A 20035-nucleotide genomic window follows, 5' to 3' on the forward strand; every position below is an offset into this window, starting at 1 on the left:
AAAAGGCTCTCAGCCGAGAGAACCAAAAATAACTGTTGTATATATATATATATATATATATATATATATATATATATATATATATATATAATTTTTTTTTTTTTTTTTAAATAAACCATTAAATGGCACTTTCTGGAGAGTTTTGTGCAAAGAAATGGAGAAATTGAGTCTTACATGATATGTGAAAAACTGCACGGTTAAAAGCATATACTTTGCATTGTTGTAGTATCAACACAAAACTCCTTCTAGCAGTACAGTATATTAACCCTCTGATGTTTAAAACTGTTCAGAATACAGACCACCATGAGTGATGACCTTCGACCTCCACCCATATGCCATTGTGTTTCTGGAAAAAAAAGTCTGAGGATGGATGATGAACTCATTTTAGAACAAAACTATGAGAACCTGAAGGTCAATGCAGCAGAAGTGTGTTAGGTTTGTGTCAAGAGGCATCAGTGTGTGTGTGAGGAGGAGGAGCTGCAGGTGTATATAAGCATCTCTGAGCATCAGTGGATCAGTGTGTGTGTGTGAGGAGATGTCTGAGTCTCTGCTGCACGTGTGTGTTCTCTGTGTGCTCGCGCTCTCAGCGCTCTCGTCCGCATGCTACATCCAGAACTGCCCGAGAGGAGGCAAGAGGTCCGAGCCCGGCAGACAGGTACTACACCTTCATCATCACTCCATCATCATCATCATCATCACTTCACCATTGCTTCACCATCATCACTACATCACTTCACCATCACTCCATCACTTCACCATCACTCCATCACTCCATCACTTCACCATCACTCCACCATCACTCCATCACTTCACCATCACTCCATCACTCCACCATCACTCCATCACTCCATCACTTCACCATCACTCCACCATCACTCCATCACTTCACCATCATCAATACATCACTCCATCACTCCATCACTACACCATCATCAATACATCACTCCATCACTTCACCATCACTCCATCACTTCACCATCACTCCATCACTTCACCATCACTTCACCATCACTCCATCACTCCACCATCACTCCATCACTCCATCACTACACCATCATCAATACATCACTCCATCACTTCACCATCACTCCATCACTTCACCATCACTCCATCACTTCACCATCACTCCATCACTACACCATCACTCCATCATCACTCCATCACTTCACCATCACTCCATCAGCACATTTACATGCAGCTCTTTGAGTAAATTCAGCAGCAACAGTCTCAGCAACAGTTTCTTCTGTTTCAGGTTCATCTGCGAGTTCACAGAATAATCTATATAATATATGCAGAACTGCTGGAAATCTATTAGCAACTACATATTCAGCAATGTTTCATGCTGATTCAGTAGTATTGTATATCATGTAGCCTATATATGATATACAAGGCTCAATGTATATCATATACAATATAATGCATGGATATATTTCAAACAGGATTATTATATCTAACTAAAACAAAAACCATAACCATGCATGAAAAAAAAGTTATTTCTTGAAATAAATAAAAAACACCTAGTTGCCTAATTTCAGTCAACATTTCTCATTTTCATTTAGTTTAACTTAATGTACTAAAATAACAAATTAAAACTGAAAGAAAAAAAATATAAAAATATTTAGACGTTAAAAAAAATCTGATAAAACAAAAAACTAGGCTATATAAACATTTTTTTTAAATGACTAAAACTGAACTAAAATTTAAAATAAAATGGAAAAAATAAAAATGTATTTAAAATAATTTGATGTACTAAAATAACAAACTAAAACTGAAAGGAAAAATGTATAGAAAAAAAGTATATAGACATTATTATTACATTATGTCACAAGACTATATAGAGACAATAGGCCTGTATAGACATAAAAATATATAGATAAAAAAATCTGATAAAACTATATACTATATAAAAATAAATCTCTAAATACTATTATTATTATAATATCTCCTCAACGTGGCATTTATGTTATAATCAATTTACATGATGAAAATATTATTATTAATAATAATAATGTAATTATTTGTGTGTGTGTGTGTGCGTGCCTGTGCATGTGTGTGTGTGTGTGTGTGTGTGTGTAGTGTATGGCGTGCGGTCCTGGGAATAAGGGCCGGTGTGTGGGCCCCAGGATCTGCTGTGGCGCCGGGCTCGGGTGTCTGCTCGGGTCTCCAGAGACGCTGAACTGCATGGAGGAGAATCTCCTGCCCGGAGCCTGTGAGTCGAGCGGGACGCCCTGCGGGGCCGAAGGGGGCGTGTGTGCCGCTCCGGGGCTCTGCTGCCACTCGGGTGAGCAAAACACTGACATCATGAGACACATCACACACACAGGGCCCTATTTTAACGATCTAAGCTCCTCTAAAGCACACTCAGAGCGAGTCCGAATCCACTTTTGCTAGTTTAACAATGGGAAAAATGGTCGGCGGTCCCGGTGCATGGTCTAAAAGGGTTGTTCCTATTCTCTTAATGAGTAATGGGTGTGTTTTGGGCGTAACGTGCAATAAACCCACCAGAGTCAGCTAAAATATCTTACATTGTGTGTCTTTGCCGACCTCTTGTGGAAAATAATAATATAACATGATATTTCATGACTCTTGATATACCGGTACTTGACAACATGATATATGGCCTTATATCTCTATATGGAGTAAATGAGCTGTTCCTCTGGGTCCTGAAGTCAGTTTTGCTTCAGTGTGCATTCAGATACACATGTAGACATTATGAAATGATTTCTTGGTAAAGTTTCAGCATTTTTAGTTTTTCTATGTGTACTGAAGCATTCCTCGCTTTCCATTCATTCCTAATGGGGTCAAATTGACCCGCGAGGGAAGGATTTGTTACGTTTTGAAATTTCAACCACAAAACTCCTCGATTCCATTAAAAAAAAAATTGTGTATTCGTGGTTCAAGTGCGATAAAAGTCCTAGGGTCTTGAACCCTTCTGATGAACACTAAATTTTTTAAAAATTGTAAAAACATATTTCCGGGTCAAAATGACCCAGAAAAAGGATAAGTGGCGCAAGACGTTAAAATGAAAACTGCGTTGGGCTGAACCCATTGACTGTAAAAAAATATGGACGTAGTGTCCGTGACGTCACCCGTAGGTTTCTGAAGACCGTTTTTGAAGCCTAAAGTGGGCGTGGCCGACCGTCGCCATCTTGGCAGTGCGTCACTCCCGAATTTATTTATTTTTACAGTCAGACAATGAGCTGAGGTAACGTGACGGCTAACAGACAGCAGACAAATGGCTAATGATGACTAATGACCACAGCAGCGGAATCCACCCGTCACTCAAAAGTGGACGCACCCTTAATTATGCAGAACTTTAAGGCTTAATATAATTTAAACGGATGAGTTATAAAAAAATTCACCCTCCTCACAGTCGTCATGAAGGACAAAATTAGCTGTATAGACCAAAACCACTTTTTGCTCCAGGCTGTAAACATTTTTCTTTCTGCTGTAAAGTTGGGCATTTTAACATGGGGGAGATACAGATGTGACTCTCTTTTGCAGCCAGCCGATGAATTGCCGTTTAATTCACTTCCGTGTTGGTTTCAAGAGAGAGACGGAGGTTGCCGCTTGGCTGAACCTAGCAAAACACACTTGCGTGGCGCCGGGTGTATTATAGGGCCCATTTACAGTCACACATCACACAGATTCTCTGACAGATAAAGCTAATGCGTGTGGTTTATCCGGCAGAGGGATGTTCTCTGGATCCAGAATGTTCTGAAGACGTCCGGTTTCTTCCGGCTGAAGACAGCGTTGGACTGAAGAGTTTTTCAGGAGAAATGCTTCTGCATCTGCTGAATCTGGCCTCGAGGAGACAAAGACCCTTCTGATCGTGATCTGTGTCTGTAACTCATTCACACGTGTTGCTCAACACTGTGTACATACTGTATGTAGTAAACGGATGTGAATCTGGTTTGTCATCGCAGTTCTCTTGTTATTTTAAGCACTTTGGTTTGAGTTTATTGTCCCAAAAGTAGCAAGACCTGTTACTGCCTTTGTGTGATTATAATACAGATACTTCTAAAGATAATTATTCACTTAACATTTAACCTTGAAACCAGCCTGTGGGCTTTTCTGGAAGCTCCCGCTGATCCTCCAACTGTATTTGGCAGATCCTGACAATCAGGTTTGAATCGGCTTTTAATGGCCTAAACATAAATCAAGTGCGCAGGAAACTTGACTTTATGCTTTAATCACTTTAAAATCAAATAAAATCAAATGCATTCAAATGTTGTTCCACATACATCAGAAAAGGACAAAAAAGTGTTGCATAGTAAAGAAAAAGAAGGTAAACGAAATAAGTAAAAGCTAAACAAGTGCAGCCTGTTTCAGTTTGACAAGATATTATTTTGTTCCACTGCAAACGCACACACATTATATACTGTATATATATATATATATATATATATATATATATATATATATATATATATATATATATATAAACCCACAATGAAAAACTTAGGAGACCTCTGGAGAAACAGTAAACACAACCACTTCTAAACTAGACAATACCAGACAATGAAACACAGGACAGGTGTTATAAAAGAATTAAAGCTAAACACGTGCAGCCGGTTTTAGTTTGAAACCGGTTTCCATTTCAAAAATACAGTACAGTATATATTTATAAAACGGTTAGTTCCAATCCTTGATTCTGATTGGTCAATAACTGTGTTTTATTCAGGATAAACAGTAACACGGGCTATGACCGCTTCACCCAACGGTTCTATGTATCACTACACAACACCCCTAGCAACCACTCTTAGCAACTTAAACACAAGTTTGATCTCATTGATATTGTTCATTAAAGCTAGAGTATTGTGAGAGATTGAGTAAGCGAGTGTAACGTTACCTGCATTTACAGTAGATATAGCATTTTCCTAGCCTGACGTCGTCATACTCAGATTCTAGTCAGAATGTGACCGAACTTCCCGAACAAAAAAATTTGTGGGCGGGGCTAAGTTCGGCTGGCATCCAGGCTACCATTTTCCTTCAGGTCAGTCCTATATTTATAATAAAAAAATCCGTTTGAATGTCCGCTGCGATATCTTGTCCTTTTAACAGTTAAGGGGTTTTCCGTGCCCTAGCGTATTCCTTCTCCGTGATCACAAGAGTCCTTTCAATGTAAAAGTCTTCTCTACTGACTGACTTACTCATAAAGACAGTCTTTGCCGCAATCTTGGCGAAATAATGTATGTAACCTCTGTTCCTGTTTATTGTCAGGGACTATTTTATCCAGCGGAAGGAAGGCTTTTAGTGATTTTACTTCATGAAAGTTGCATAGATACATATTTTTCGTCTTTAATATTTGTATTGTGTGGTAACCGTTTTAAAAGCAATAAGGTAGCCTACTCGAGGCTAATGCTGTATCGTGAATAAGTCACTGAAGGGGTTGCATGCACTCCGCTCCGCGTCTATTGCCGCAATTCACTAAACGGCCACCGGTGTCGCTATAACACGGGTTTCTGATTTCTACATTTAGCCTCTTGAAATGAAAATGGGAAATATAAAAAAAGAAAAAAAAAAAAAAAAAAGTGAAAAGACTAATAGTACATCAATGATACTAAAATAACACTGAGAAACATAAACACACACACACACACACACACACACACACATACACATATAGGCCTATAAAATAATAAAAAATAAAAACATATATATTTCGTCCAGACGTATTTTCTCACATTTATTTGAGTGCATCCTTTAAGAGGACGGGCCAATTATTCCACGGCAAAGCTTATTGCTAAAAATTAGTTAAGTTTCGGATTTGATTTTCACATTTTAAAGAGCAGGATTCCTTGGAAGGTCAAAAGTGAAACAATATTAAAACAGAAAGTAGCATAAAACAGACAAGCTTGAACATATACAGCACAATTACTGCGACACACCCAGCCACACACATTACAAGCGCCCGTAACGAATCAACACACGCCTGAGAAACTCATAATCACACAGAAATATTTACTTTATGTGCTCATGTCACGCATAACCTGCAGCAAATCCAGCTCAATAACATCAAGCTGAATGCAGGACAGGTGCAAATCAAGATTGTGCTGCAGGGGAATGTTTCATTTAACCCTCAGAGAGTCCTCGGTCACTTCTGACCGAATAATTTTCTGTTTTGAATTTTAAAAAATCACAGCTTCATCGGAAGGTTATGATACTTGGTGACTTTTATGGCATTAGGTATGTGAATACAAAAAAAATTGAGGTCATGATCCGAGCATGCTAAGTGGTTGTAAAAAAAAAATAGTCACACTCATGGTCTTCGGTCAAAAATGACCGACCCATAGAAAATGAATGGGAAATTTACAAAAACACAAAAATTCTCTGAATTCTCTGAATTTTTGTCTGTACAATCTACAAATCGGCCACGATTCTAAAAAAACAGTAGGCTACACCGCAGTAAAGGGGTGACACTCTACAACATCAAGAGTGCAAAAAATTCACACCCACCCCCACACACACACATACAAAAACACTTTTATACACATACACACCAATAAATTCAGATTACAAAAAATCTGTTTTGAATTTTTAAAAATCACAGCTTCATCGGAATGTTACGAAACTTGGTGACTTTTCTGGCATTAGGTATGTGAACACAGAAAAAAATTGAGTTCATGATCAGAGCATGCTAAGTGGTCGTAAAAAAATGAGTCACGATTTTGGTCTTCGGTCAAAAATGACCCCCATAGGAAATGAATGGGAAATTGACAAAAACACAAAAATTCGCTACAAATCGGCCACGATGCAGAAAAAAAGTGCTCAGCAATGAAGGGGTGAAACTCTAAAACATCAAGAGTGAAAAACATAACATAATTAATAATTATAATTAATATATAATTAATATAATAATTATTAAAATAATAATTAATAAAATGTTATAAACCTTGGCAAAAAGTATTATTTGAGAATTTCTAAAGAAATACATTCAATCCACATCTTAAAAGTAAGTAATTTGGTCCAAAAACAACTAGAATTCACAAGCATCTCCATTTAGAGCTATTACAGGCATCTGCTGGTAAACCCATGCAATAACATGATTTATTTAATTTTATGTTTAATAAATTTATTTATTTATTTATTTATTTATTTTTTTCTGAAAGTCTAGTCTCTATTTTAACCGAAAATACCGCATAGAAAAAAAAAACAAAAAAAACAAACAAACATTATTTTCAATGGCAAAAAATGGACTATAAATATTGCATAAATATGAATAAGTTCAATCAAATTGTCTCAAAATACTAAATTAAAAAGAATAAATATTATAGAACAAAAATAAATTGCATTGGTTTTTACTGGGATGGAGGAAGTTTCATTTTTAGGTGTCCGGTCACTTCTGACCGGGAAGGCCCTGAGTGTGACTGCTAAACGAAGACCATCAGAGGGTTAAAAGATATTTCATAATGGATTTGTAGATTGTATTCTTACGATGAGTTCAGACAGGCCAGGTGGTGATAAGGGCGGTAACAGGACTTGCGTAAGTGTGTTTAAATGATCTTTCTGTCCTCATTCACTGTCATTGTTGTTTCAACGATGGAGCTGAAAGCAACTTCTCTCCTTCTGCTCATGTGTGTCGCCATCATCATCCTCACCGAAGGTCAGAACAGTCATTATTAGACACAAACATGATGTTCTTCCTCAGTGTTTCTGCCTCGTTTTCCAGCACAAATATCGGAACATTCTGAGATCAAGAAGCAAAAAAAAAAAAAAAAAAAAAAAAAAATTGTCTTGTTTAATGAAAAACTGATCAAGATGAAGTGAGTTTGTGCTTTTAAAAACAAGCAAAATGTGTCCATTATTATTTTATTTTTTCCTGTGAATTTATTTTTCTGACTCCATAGGCAGATATTTGTACAATTTGTTACATATTTGTAATTAATATCTTTAATATCTTCAGTCATTTTGCTTCTTCTCCAGTAAATGTCTCTTGATTTAAGAATGTTTAGATATTTGTGCTGGAAAACGAGACAGAAACACTGAGGAAAAAACGTAAAAACAAAACAAAAAAACAAACAGATGTGTTTCCTCTTTCTGCTCTCTTGTAATTCTGACTTCTATTAAATGTTTAGTGCAGTTTACTACATTCACATTTATGTATTTGTTGCTTTTATGTAGTGACGTACATTAATGCAATGCATTGTTTAATGAAAAACTGATCAAAATGAAGTGAGTTTGTGCTTAAAACAAACAAGCAAAATATCTGTCAATGGGGTCAGAAAAGAAACGTATTTTCCCTTTGAATTAAGATTATTTTTCTGACTCCATTGCCAAAAATTAGTTCTTGTTTTAAGCACAAACTCACTTCATTTTGGTCTTAATATCTTCAGCCATTTTGCTTCTTCTCCAGTAAATGTCTCTTGATTTAAGAATATTTAGATATTTGTGCTGGAAAACAAGACAAAAAAGCTTCTTTCTGCCCTCTTGTTATAAGTAGTTTTGACTTCTATTAAATGTTTAGTGCAGTTTACATTCACATTTATGCCTTTATTGCTTTTATCTAAAGTAACGTATACATTAATGCATTGTGCACATGTTTCTTTCCTCAAGCTCATGCATTGGGAATCGAGCACACGATGCTCTGTTTGAATGATTTATTATTAAGCTTCTGGAAGTGCTAAATACACAGTAAAATGTGTCGTGACATGCATCGCTCTGAGCCGCAGAGAATATAAAACATGCCCTCTATAATTAAAAACTTGTCTTGTTTGCCACTCTTGTTTTCTGAGCTGACAGGAAGTCTTTGTCGAAACAGGATTATATTGACATGAACACAGATATTCAAGATCCGTCTTTCTGTTCCAGCAGATGCCAATGCCATTCCCACATGCTGTCTGACTGTTTCCAAGAGTATCCCACGGCAGATCCTGGGTCGCTTTAAGCGATTCGACATTCAGAGCAGATCTGGCCGCTGTGAGATCGATGCTCTGATGTGAGTGTTTATCCTTCACTCGCAAAAATTAGACTTTTTTTTTTTTTAGTCCAGAAATCTTATTTCATTTTGATAATAATTTTTCTATTTTTTAATGCCAGAATTTTTTTTGTTATTTTTTATTTTACTTACACTAAAATAAAACTTGCACTTTAACACATCCTTCCCTCGCGGGTCAAAATGAACCGAAGCCCTAAAATTATACTTCATTTTTTGTGTGTGTCCAGAAATATTTTTTCAATTTTTTTAATGCATTTTTTTTTTTTTTGACATGTTTTTTTATTTTTTTATTTGATCTACCTTTAAATGACTAGATTTGATCAATAAATAATAAATAAATTGTAATTTAAGCACATTCCTCACATTCTTTCAACTTAAATAAAAAAATATCTCACAATTTCATGCATAACCCTTTTAATTCAGCTCAAAATATCTTACATTGTGTGTTGCTTTACCAATTGAACCACTGAACCAATCATATTGATAGAAAGTGAGAAAGTGACTGAATGTTAGTCATGCTGATCCTATTTTTGATGTGTCTGTCTATAACCTGATGAATCTTCTGTTTGGGTGAGATGCTCTGGAGAACTCTGAGATTAAAGCATTTAAAGGACAATCCTCTGGGTCCTAAAGTCAGTTTCTCTTCAGTCTGCATTCACATACACATGTAGACATTATAAAATCATTTTCTTGGTAAAGTTTTAGTTTTTCTATGTGTACTGAAGCATTCCGCACATTCCATTCATTCCTAATGGGGTCAAATTGACCGGCGAGGAAAGAATTTGTTACTTTTTAAAATTTCACAAAACTCCTCGAAACCATAAATTTTTTTGTGTGTATTCGTGGTTCAAGTGCAACAAAAGTCCTGGGGTCTTGGACTCCTCTAAAGAAACACTCAACTGTTTTATATATATATATATATATATATATATATATATATATATATATATATATATATATATATATATATATATATATATAATTATTATTATTATTATTATTATTTTATTTTTTTATTTTTTTTAAATGAGTTTCGGCTCAAAATTACCCGAGGGAAGGATGAGTTAAATAAGCACAAACTGTTATGAATCATGTGCTCCAGTATTTACTGTGTTTCCTGCTCTTCAGATTATACGTTGGAAAGAAAAAGATCTGTGCTCATCCCAAACTGAGGAAAGGCTTGGAGAAGCTCTTGAAGAAACGCAAACCCAAGCGGGCTTGAATACGAGCGGATCATCTCTATAATCCAGGAGTCATGGATCTTCTGCCGGTTTCAGTAGTTGCTGCATTAGTTTGCATTTTCTGCTGATAGTTCCACACATTATTACAGTTTTTCCCGATTGCTAAACGGCAGTGAGCACGACTGGAGCTACATGTGCAAAACTCTAACTACAGTCTGCACTACCAACAGTCACCTGAGCTAAACACTTCACATCACCTGAGCTAAACACTTCACATCACCTGCAAAACTCACTCAAAGCAACACAACTCTTAACACATGGCTCAAAACAGGCTGAGTGCAGCCAAACACTACACACACACACTGAGATAACACACACTGTCACTCAGAACACACTGAGAGTAAAAACACTAGCATCAAACACCAATACAGAAAATACTAACTTTTCATCTTTACAGTTTGAACAATTTCAGTGACTTCATACAAAGTAATATTTTCTTCATAGAAAAGAGTGACATTCTTTCACATGATTTATTTAAATTCTTTAAGGTAAATGAAAATTAGCAGTTTGCTTCAATAGTCTGTAGTAATTTACGGAATTACAGTAATGAGAAAAAAAAGGTAGAAACTAAAAGTATACTGTAATTGGAACAAATAATCGAGGGGCTAATCCTGCCTCTCTCTAGCATCAGGCCACAATCAGCAGTGTTTGAAAGGCACAAGGCTGAACTCTATTCTGTTTTGAACAAAGTGCTGTAAATGCACAGTGTTGTGCAGGTTGTGGTTAAAGTCATGGGATAAGTGTGTAGAGTTTTGCACATGCGACTCCAGTTGTGCTCACTGTCGTTTAGCAATCGGAAAAAACTGTAACTACAATATACTGTATATATTCTCTGTATGCTCTTCTTTTTTAATGAAATAAAAGCTTTTTTTCTTCTTCAGTTTAATGTTTCACAACAGTGAAATGGTTCCATGATGTAAAAGAAATAATATGAGTCGGATGATAATTTTACCGGATTTGACTGGGAAATTATTGCAAACAGTCAATAAATAAATGAAAAAACAAATAATCAATAAGTCAATAAGTAAATAAGTTGATAAATAGCCTAAAGAAATAAGTAAATAAATAAATAGATAAACAATCAATCAGTAAATAAATAATCAATAAGTCAATAAAGAAAGAAAGAGAGAAATAAGTCAGTAAATATCAATCAGTAAGTTAGTCAATAAAGAAATAAATAATAAATAATCAACCAATAAGTCAATAAATAAATAAATCAATAAACAATAATCAATCAATCAATCAATAAGTCAATAAACGAAGAAATAAGTCAATAAATATCAATCAATAAGTTAATGTCAATAAACAAATAAACAATAAATAATCAATAAGTCAATAAATAAATAATCAATAAATAATCAATCAATCAATCAATAAGTCAACAAATAAATAAACAATAAATAATCAATCAATCAATCAATCAATCAATCAATAAGTCAATAAATAAATAAATAAACAATAAACAATAAATAATAAATAATTAATCAATAAGTCAATAAATAAATAAATAAACAATAAACAATAATCAATCAATAAGTCAATAAACGAAGAAATAAGTCAATAAATATCAATCAATAAGTTAATGTCAATAAACAAATAAACAATAAATAATCAATAAGTCAATAAATAAGTAATCAATAAATAATCAATCAATCAATCAATCAATCAATAAGTCAACAAATAAATAAACAATAAATAATCAATCAATCAATCAATCAATAAGTCAATAAATAAATAAACAATAAATAATCAATCAATCAATCAATCAATAAGTCAATAAATAAATAAACAATAAATAATAATTAATCAATAAGTCAATAAATAAAGAAACAAGTCAATAAATATCAATCAATAAGTTAATGTCAATAAATAAATAATCAATCAATCAATCAATAAGTCAATAAAAAAATAAAAAAATAAACAACAAATAATAAATCAATAAGTTAATAAATAAATAAATAAATAAACAATAAATAATCAATCAATCAATAAGTCAGTAAATAGATATACAATTATACTATATATCACACAGAACACAGAGACTTCTCTTCTGAAGATTAATAGATCATGAATAAAACTATAATGAAATTAAAAGCGTAGGCGCAGGAACAAACACTCACAAGTGTGAGAAGAAGCTGAAGGAAAATATCTGACTATATCAATATATACACGTTAAAAGCATTTTATATGAATACATGTATAGCCTATTATATTTATATTAATGTAAAAGCAAAGTTTAATATTATCCTACTTGTCAATCAATAGGCTATAATATTTATATGACTGTATTATATGAATTAAAAGTAATTATAATTCATATAGTATAAATATAAATAATTAGCAGCAAAAGATGAGCAATTTTGTCTCTAAAGGTTTTTCACCATAAACTGCTTTGATTTGTAGCGAGAGATAAAGGGGCGTGGCTTTATTGCATCAGAGACACGTCACTGTTCTGATTGGTCCAGTTTTGGCCTGCGAATCTCTGACCCAGATTAAAACCTGTTCTGGAGCAGGTTATCCGAAACCAATCCAATATAGGATTGGTTTGAAACCAATATAGTGATTTCAAGTTCAAGCAGGTTATCTGAAACCGATCCACCTTCTTGAGCCCGAAAAACCAGAGTTTGGTCAAACTAATCTCGAATTTACCTGGTTAGCAACTGAAACCAGCTTTGTGCAACAGGCCACGGGAGTTGTGGATCAGCTTCTGCCTGTCTGTCAGCTCTTATCTCTATAATCTCTCGGTTTCATTCATTGAACACATGTTTGGTTTGTTCAAAATCTCGTCTAGTTTCGAAATGTTCCAAACAGCAGCGGAAATTGAGAGTCACGTGATCAAAGACACTCGTTTGCAAAACTTTATTTTCAGGCAGCTTTTTAGAACACCAACATGGTGTTGTTAGAATGGACAGTTTGAGAAAAAGCTCAACCTAGAGACTGATGCTTGCCTGCAATCATTACTCGTTCACTACTCCCTATATAGTGAACACTGAACAGCACATACTTGTAAGGCTCAACCTTTTTACAGTCTATGGGCTCAACAGGGAATGATGTCGATTTCGCGGCATCCGCTGCCATCTAGTGGCGGAATCAGGAACAGGCCAATTTTGTTTCAACTGCAGCAAACACTACTTTTATGAATTCATTTTATCTATCTATCTATCTATCTATCTATCTATCTATCTATCTATCTATCTATCTATCTATCTATCTATCTATCTATCTATCTATCTATATAATATTTATATACTATAATTATTATAACAATAGCCACCGAACTTACACAAAATGTAAATGTAAAATAGGACAGTTATTATTTGAACGTATTCAATTCATTATGGAATTTCTTCCAAATGAGATTTTTTTTTCTTTCTCTTTTGTAAATAATCAACATAAGTCGAAATTATGCAATTAAAAGTCGACATTATACTTAAAAGTCACAATTATGACGTGGAAAGTCAAAATTATGACATACAAGTCGACTTTTTACCTCAGTTTGGACTGTTTGTGACTGTTTTATAATAAGATTTACCAAAACGTGATTTTTTTTATTTTTTTTTTACATTGGTTTCTCAGAAAGACTACATTTAAAATATTTTTTGTGTTCCTATTTGTTGAAATAGCAAAAGTAAAACTCCACAATAGTGTTTTCACAACTTTCAAAAAGAGGAAAAAGAGATTAACAACGAAAGATTAATAACGGCAGTCTGAAGAGAGAGAGAGAGATGTCAACTTTATACCGCCACTCCCACAGCGATAACTAGTTTATTGTAATTTGATGCAAAGGTAATATAACACAAAACATACTGTTATAAAAGTACACACATTAAAAATAAAATAAATAAAATAAATAAATTATATATATATATAAAACTTTGCAGGATTTACGATGTTGATGATCCGTTAAAACGCGTCATCACGGTTTGTGAAAAGGGCGGGCTTCCACAAACCACAGACCGTTTCCGCGCCACTAAGCCCCGCCCTCCCTGAGACCACGCCCCCTGTCATATTAGTTGTTAGTCATTCTGATTTTACCAGAGCTGTCGTTCCTCAGTGTCGTTCAATCATTAACTGACAACGTAGCGTCCTCTCGCACCATGAGTGATTATTTAATAACCTCTTTAGTGTGTTTACCCTTCGAGCTTAGGTCACCAGGAACAGCATGTTAGTCTCCAGAGCGCCGAAGGAAGAGAAAACTATGAGGATTAATCATGGAGACTAAAGAAGTCGAAAGAAAGACGTTAAACGACGATATGGAACACACGAAGTTCATGAGGTTTTTCTCCGCCGTGTTTTACGCATGTTCTTCGTTTTTCATCATCGTGGTGAATAAAAGTATTTTAACCCAGTTCAAGTAAGTGTCAGCTTCCGGCTTTCACATGTTTATAAGTTGTTCATACATAAGAACTAATCAATTCATTATGATGTGTGTTATTGTAAATGGTAGGTTTCCCTCATTTATGTTTCTTGGAATTGGGCAGGTGAGAAAAAATAAACAAAATTAATCAACTTTTCATTAACAACCCACGAAATGTATCAATGTATATTTATTTTGTTTTTATTTTGTCATAGATGACAGCAACAATCATCATTCTGTATGTTGCCAAAATGAACAAAATGATCCATTTTCAGGACTTTGACAAAAGTATCCCTGGAAAGGTAATGTAATGTGTGTCGTTTTGTTTTTAATCACACTTCGTCACACTGCTTTGCTTATTGATAACATTATTTTTATACAGATTTTTCCTTTGCCATTGCTGTACGTCGGCAATCACGTGACCGGACTGGGCGGAACTAAGAAACTGAGGTAAATAAATAAGAAACAGAAGAGTTTTGCGTTAAAAGAACAAGGTTCCATTTGTTAACATTAGTTTACTGCATTAACTAACAATGAAATATACTGTTAAAGCATTTATTAATCTCAGTTATTTGTTAATTTATTTTCTAATAAATTATTAAAATCTAAAGTTGTACTAACATTATTTAATGGACCTGATGAACAGTTGTACAGTATTTCTTTGGGATGCACGATATATCGGCCACCATATCGGTATCGGCCGATATATGTTCATTTGTAATGTTATCGGCCCGATAAGTAAATTTGGCTGATATATTAAAGCCGATAAATAATGTTTATTTCCTTCAGATGCGCACTGTGCAACATGATGGTTTTGAATTGCTTGAAATATGATTGAAATCACTTTAAAAAAGGAAAATACAGTGAAGTGTCGGCGACCGTACATAACATCATAACGAGAACAGTATAATTGTGTGCTAAGGACATGGCTTTTGTTTTTGTAATCAGGCTCTCAGAAATTATATACAAATTTGGATTTAGATTTTTCTGCCAATATATCGGTTATCGGCTTTTAAATACAAAAAATTATCAGTTATCGGCATTAGTTTTCATATCGGTTGTGGAATAATGATTGATGATGTATTGACTCAGCATTATTGACTTTGAACAAAACAGTTACATAATGTACATTTAATGTAAAATGTTGGCACTCGTGTGAATCTGACGCTCTTGTGTTCCTCAGTTTACCCATGTTCACCGTACTCAGAAAATTCACAATTTTACTGACAATGATTATGGAATCAAGGATCCTGAGGTATGTACTCTCATTTATAATATTATATTAATATTATTACATCCAGAGACGTAGTTTTTATTGTTATGGTCCATGAGAAGAGCTGTGTGCTTTTTGTGTGTTTAATGATCATAATAATTTTATTATAATTAATATTATCATTTATAATATTATTATATTAATGATTCAAATGTTCATAATTATATAACGATTTGTCACGTCCAGAGACGTATTATTTATTGTTATGGTCCATGAGAAGAGCTGTTTTCTTTAATGTGTTTTTTTGTGTGATTTTTTTTTATGTGTTTGATGATTATAATTAAAATGAACGATTATAATTATTAATTTATTTAAATGATATGGCAAGCCGTTTTAACTTTTATTCATTTCCAGGATATGAATTGTTTGAATTTTTGATATCAACAATTGAATTGCTACGAGTAAAAATTTAAATTTTTGATATCTGAAAATGTATTTCTGATATCAATATTATTTCAGATATCTAAAATGGCTTTCTCACTAGTAACAATCACATTCATGATATCAGAAATTAACATTGTCACTAGTGAAAATTGAATTATTGATATCAAAAATGAACATTGTTACTAGTAGCAATTCAATTGTTGATATCAAGAATAGACATTTCAACTAGTGACAGTTTAATTCTTGATATCAAAATAGAGGTTTTTACTAGTAAGAATTATATTTCTGATATGTGAAATAGGAATTTCAACAAGTAAGAAATCAATTCTTGATATCAAAAATGAACATTGTTACTAGTAGCAATTCAATTCTTGATATCAACAATGGTGACATTTCACTAGTGAAAATACAATTACACATATCAAGAATTATAGTTTTTACTAGTTGAAATTTAATTGTGCATATCAAGAATTAGAATTGTTATAGTAGAAATCTAATTCCTGATATCAATAACTATCATTTTAACTAGTAAAAATGTAATTGTTATCAACAATTCACATCCTGGAAATGAATAAAAGTTAAAACGGCTTTAAACTGTGTGTGTACGTGCAGAAAAACCTTCCCACCGTCGCTGGTGTTCAGTGTTCTGGCCATAGTGCTGGGCGCTGTGGTCGCCGCGAGGTACAGTCGAACAACACACACAGATCATTCATACATGACAGATATGCATGCAAATAAACACACAGCATGTTTTCAATGAGCTCATTGTTTCTGCATTATATTATTGTATTGTTTAAATTCATAAATTTTTCGCTAACTGTGATTTTGTATATGTGCATTTCTGAAATGCATAACTAAGATAACACATCACTCTAAATTGTAATGTAAAGCTGCTTTGAAATGATGTTTATTGTGAAAAGCGCTGTACATATAAGTGTGCATTGAACTTTCAGCTCGGATCTGTCCTTTAATGCGGAAGGTTACACTTTTGTTCTGCTGAACGACTTCTTCACGGCCGCCAGTGGCGTTTACACCAAGAAAAAACTGGGAATGGAGGTACTTTAAGACAGCATTAGTCCATTTATCAGCGACAGGTGGATATTTCTGTAAATAATAATGCGATTATACCTCAAGAACTGGTGCTTTGACCTTTGCGTATCTGAAACATGCATGTGCTGGAACTGACAGATCAATGCGACTCCTTCTTATCAAATAATAGTGATTGATTTGTACGTTTCGGTTAGAAATACGCCTGAAAGTCATGCAGTGCAAACTTTACAGCCCTGAATGCAAACACTTCTGTCATTCCAGGAACTTGGTAAATATGGAGTATTGTTTTATAATGCATTTATCATTATTATACCAACCGTCCTGGCGAGCGCTTACATTGGAGATTTACAAAAAGTGAGTGAGAACATCAAGAACATTAAGGATAAAATAATTCAGATGAGAATTAGAGAATTTCAACATCTTTTTCTTCTTGTTTTAAGGCCCTTGCCTTTGAAGGATGGCTGTCTTTTACATTCATATTTTATTTTTTACTGTCTTGTATCATGGGGTGAGTCTGACTTATGATGTTTTTTATAATTGGATTATATATACATATATATATTTATAAATAACTGCAATCTTATATCTCATTTCAGGTTTATTTTGATGTATTCTATCATCCTCTGCAGCTTTTACAACACGGCACTAACAACGACAGTCGTCGGAGCAATTAAAGTAATTATACACTGTATTTTTATTATTTTAATGTACACTACTGTTCAAAGGTTTAAGGTCAGTAAGATTAATGCTTTTATTCATCAAGGACGCATTAAATTAATCAAAAGTGACTGTAAAGACATTTATAATGTTACAAAAGATTCTGTTTCAAATAAATGCTGTTCTTTTAAACTTTCTATTCATCAAACAATCAGTTTCCACACTGATAATAATCATAAATGTTTCTTGATCATCAGATCATCATATTAGAGTGATTTCTGAAGGATCATGTGACACTGAAGACTGGAGTAATGATGCTGAACATTCAGCTTTGATCACAGGATATAAATTACACTTTACTATATATTCACATAGAAATCAGATGATTTACATTTTAATAATATTTAACATTTTTTACTGTATTTTTGATTTCAATAAATGCACCATTGGTGAGCAGAAGAGACCTTTTTCAAAAACATTAAAAAGTCTTACCGATTTCAAACTTTTGAATGGTAGTTTATTTAAAATGTTTACATTAGGGATGCACGATATATCGGCCAGCGTATCGGTATCGGCCTGATTAGAAAATTTGGCCGATATATTAAAGCCGATAAATAATGTATTACTTCCTTCAGCTGAGACTCTTCAGATGCGCACTGATCAACATGATGCTTTTGAATTCCTTCATTTTATTAGAATCACTTAAAAAAAAAAAAAAAGGAAAATACAGTTAAATACAAAATGTTCTGTCATATTGGCTACATAAAATTATAATGAGAACATTATAATTGTGTGTTTGGAACATAGAATTAATGGTGAGAGTTTTGTTTTTGTAATCAGGCTCTCAGAAATGATTAAGATTTAGATTTATCGGCCAATACATCGGTTATCGGTTTTCAAATATAAAGAATTATCGGTTATCGGTATCGGCCAAAATTTGGATTTAGATATATCGGCCAATATATCGTTTATAGGCTTTTAAATATAAAGAATTATCGGTTATCGGTATCGGCCAAAATTTGGATTTAGATATATCGGCCGATATATCGGTTATCGGCGTTTAAATATAAAGAATTATCGGTATCGGCCAAAATTTGGATTTAGATATATCGGCTATCGGCTTTTAAATATAAAGAATTATCGGTTATCGGTATCAGACAAAATTTGGATTTAGATATATCGGTCAATATATCGGTTATCGGCTTTCAAATATAAAGAATTATCGGTTATCGGTATCAGCCAAAATTTGGATTTAGATATATCGGCCGATATATCGGTTATCGGCTTTCAAATATAAAGAATTATCAGTTATCGGCTACAATTTGGATTTAGATTTATCGGCCAATATATCGGTTATCGGCTTTCAAATATAAAGAATTATCGTATCGGCCCAAATTTTCATATCGGTGCATCCCTAGTTTACATATAGTTTATCAATCATATTATGTTCATCAGGGCTTTCATAAGTTGTCTTGTTTCCTCTCAGAATGTTGCTGTGATGTATATCGGCATGTTTGTTGGCGGAGACTATATCTTCTCATGGACGAACTTTATAGGCCTGAATATATGGTAGGAAACGTCTTCAAGTCATATTTCCACGGCATCACTGTCGTCTGTCTCCTAACGCTCGAGTTTTTCCATGTTTCAGCATCTCAGCTGGACTGATGTATTCCTACATCACGTTCAGCGGCGGCAGCTCTTCAGAGGCCAACGTGAAACCGTCCGAAGTCACAGCGATTCACATCACAGACGATCATCCGGAGAAAACATGATGGAGCCTTATAGTTTGCATCTCAGTGTTTAGTCTTTTTTTATTGAATAGCAATATTTATATTTTGAGAAGAAAATCACTTGGTGCTTGATGAACATACAAACCCGTTCCATGTTTTATACCCTTATTTAAATAAAAAACAAAACATGACAACCAAGAACGATTTATATCATTTAATTAGGACTTGAAGTGCTAACACTAAGTTCGGCTAATGAGTAAAAAAAAAAAAAGCCAGCTTACAAATTTACAAAGTCCTTTCAGCACAGCGAACAGAACGTCTCAAAAACAAAACACTTGATTACATTCTGCTGTCGTGACGTCATCACCTGGGATTGTTTTGCTTTTACAAGGTACATCATGCACG

The 20035-nt window shown here is 33.9% G+C and overlaps 3 protein-coding genes across 4 annotated transcripts; all 3 read left to right on the forward strand.

Annotated features, from left to right (window-relative positions):
* Positions 1-513: 513 nt before the first annotated feature.
* On the forward strand, positions 514-3949 carry avp (arginine vasopressin). The gene is made up of 3 exons (XM_079897984.1): positions 514-655; positions 2077-2281; positions 3691-3949. The coding sequence occupies exons 1-3, from the start codon at positions 536-538 to the stop codon at positions 3828-3830; spliced, it is 465 nt and encodes a 154-aa protein (XP_079754110.1). The 5' UTR covers positions 514-535; the 3' UTR covers positions 3831-3949.
* Positions 3950-7505: 3556 nt separating this feature from the next.
* On the forward strand, positions 7506-10196 carry ccl27a (chemokine (C-C motif) ligand 27a). Of its 2 annotated transcripts, none has more exons than XM_079897627.1 (3): positions 7506-7606; positions 8815-8938; positions 10067-10196. In XM_079897627.1, exons 1-3 carry the CDS (start codon positions 7543-7545, stop codon positions 10158-10160), a joined length of 282 nt encoding a protein of 93 aa, XP_079753753.1. In that variant the 5' UTR covers positions 7506-7542; the 3' UTR covers positions 10161-10196. The 2 variants fall into 2 exon arrangements, with proteins under 2 accessions (XP_079753753.1, XP_079753752.1); XM_079897626.1 differs by having other exon boundaries at positions 7509-7606; positions 8812-8938.
* A 3922-nt stretch (positions 10197-14118) lies between these two features.
* Positions 14119-19801, forward strand: slc35d2 (solute carrier family 35 member D2). Its single transcript, XM_079896590.1, has 12 exons — positions 14119-14533; positions 14627-14660; positions 14752-14838; positions 14919-14986; positions 15720-15791; positions 16806-16874; positions 17147-17249; positions 17505-17597; positions 17684-17751; positions 17840-17918; positions 19387-19469; positions 19549-19801. The coding sequence occupies exons 1-12, from the start codon at positions 14391-14393 to the stop codon at positions 19670-19672; spliced, it is 1023 nt and encodes a 340-aa protein (XP_079752716.1). The 5' UTR covers positions 14119-14390; the 3' UTR covers positions 19673-19801.
* Positions 19802-20035: the final 234 nt, after the last annotated feature.

The sequence above is a fragment of the Squalius cephalus genome, assembly GCF_949319135.1.
Source record: "Squalius cephalus genome assembly, chromosome: 16".
Taxonomy (NCBI): Eukaryota; Metazoa; Chordata; class Actinopteri; order Cypriniformes; family Leuciscidae; genus Squalius; species Squalius cephalus.

What these genes read in the sequence shown, in the direction of transcription:
- slc35d2 (XM_079896590.1), top strand. Translation starts at nt 14,391, where the DNA reads ATGGAGACTAAAGAAGTCGAAAGAAAGACGTTAAACGACGATATGGAA. An exon ending in ACAAAAGTATCCCTGGAAAG is followed by an intron (nt 14,839 to 14,918) that starts GTAATGTAATGT and finishes ATTTTTATACAG; the next exon opens with ATTTTTCCTTTGCCATTGCT. An exon ending in TTACTGTCTTGTATCATGGG is followed by an intron (nt 17,752 to 17,839) that starts GTGAGTCTGACT and finishes ATCTCATTTCAG; the next exon opens with GTTTATTTTGATGTATTCTA.
- ccl27a (XM_079897626.1), top strand. Translation starts at nt 7,543, where the DNA reads ATGGAGCTGAAAGCAACTTCTCTCCTTCTGCTCATGTGTGTCGCCATC. An exon ending in CATCATCATCCTCACCGAAG is followed by an intron (nt 7,607 to 8,811) that starts GTCAGAACAGTC and finishes TTTCTGTTCCAG; the next exon opens with CAGATGCCAATGCCATTCCC. An exon ending in TGTGAGATCGATGCTCTGAT is followed by an intron (nt 8,939 to 10,066) that starts GTGAGTGTTTAT and finishes CCTGCTCTTCAG; the next exon opens with ATTATACGTTGGAAAGAAAA.
- avp (XM_079897984.1), top strand. Translation starts at nt 536, where the DNA reads ATGTCTGAGTCTCTGCTGCACGTGTGTGTTCTCTGTGTGCTCGCGCTC. An exon ending in GGTCCGAGCCCGGCAGACAG is followed by an intron (nt 656 to 2,076) that starts GTACTACACCTT and finishes GTGTGTGTGTAG; the next exon opens with TGTATGGCGTGCGGTCCTGG. An exon ending in GGGGCTCTGCTGCCACTCGG is followed by an intron (nt 2,282 to 3,690) that starts GTGAGCAAAACA and finishes TTTATCCGGCAG; the next exon opens with AGGGATGTTCTCTGGATCCA.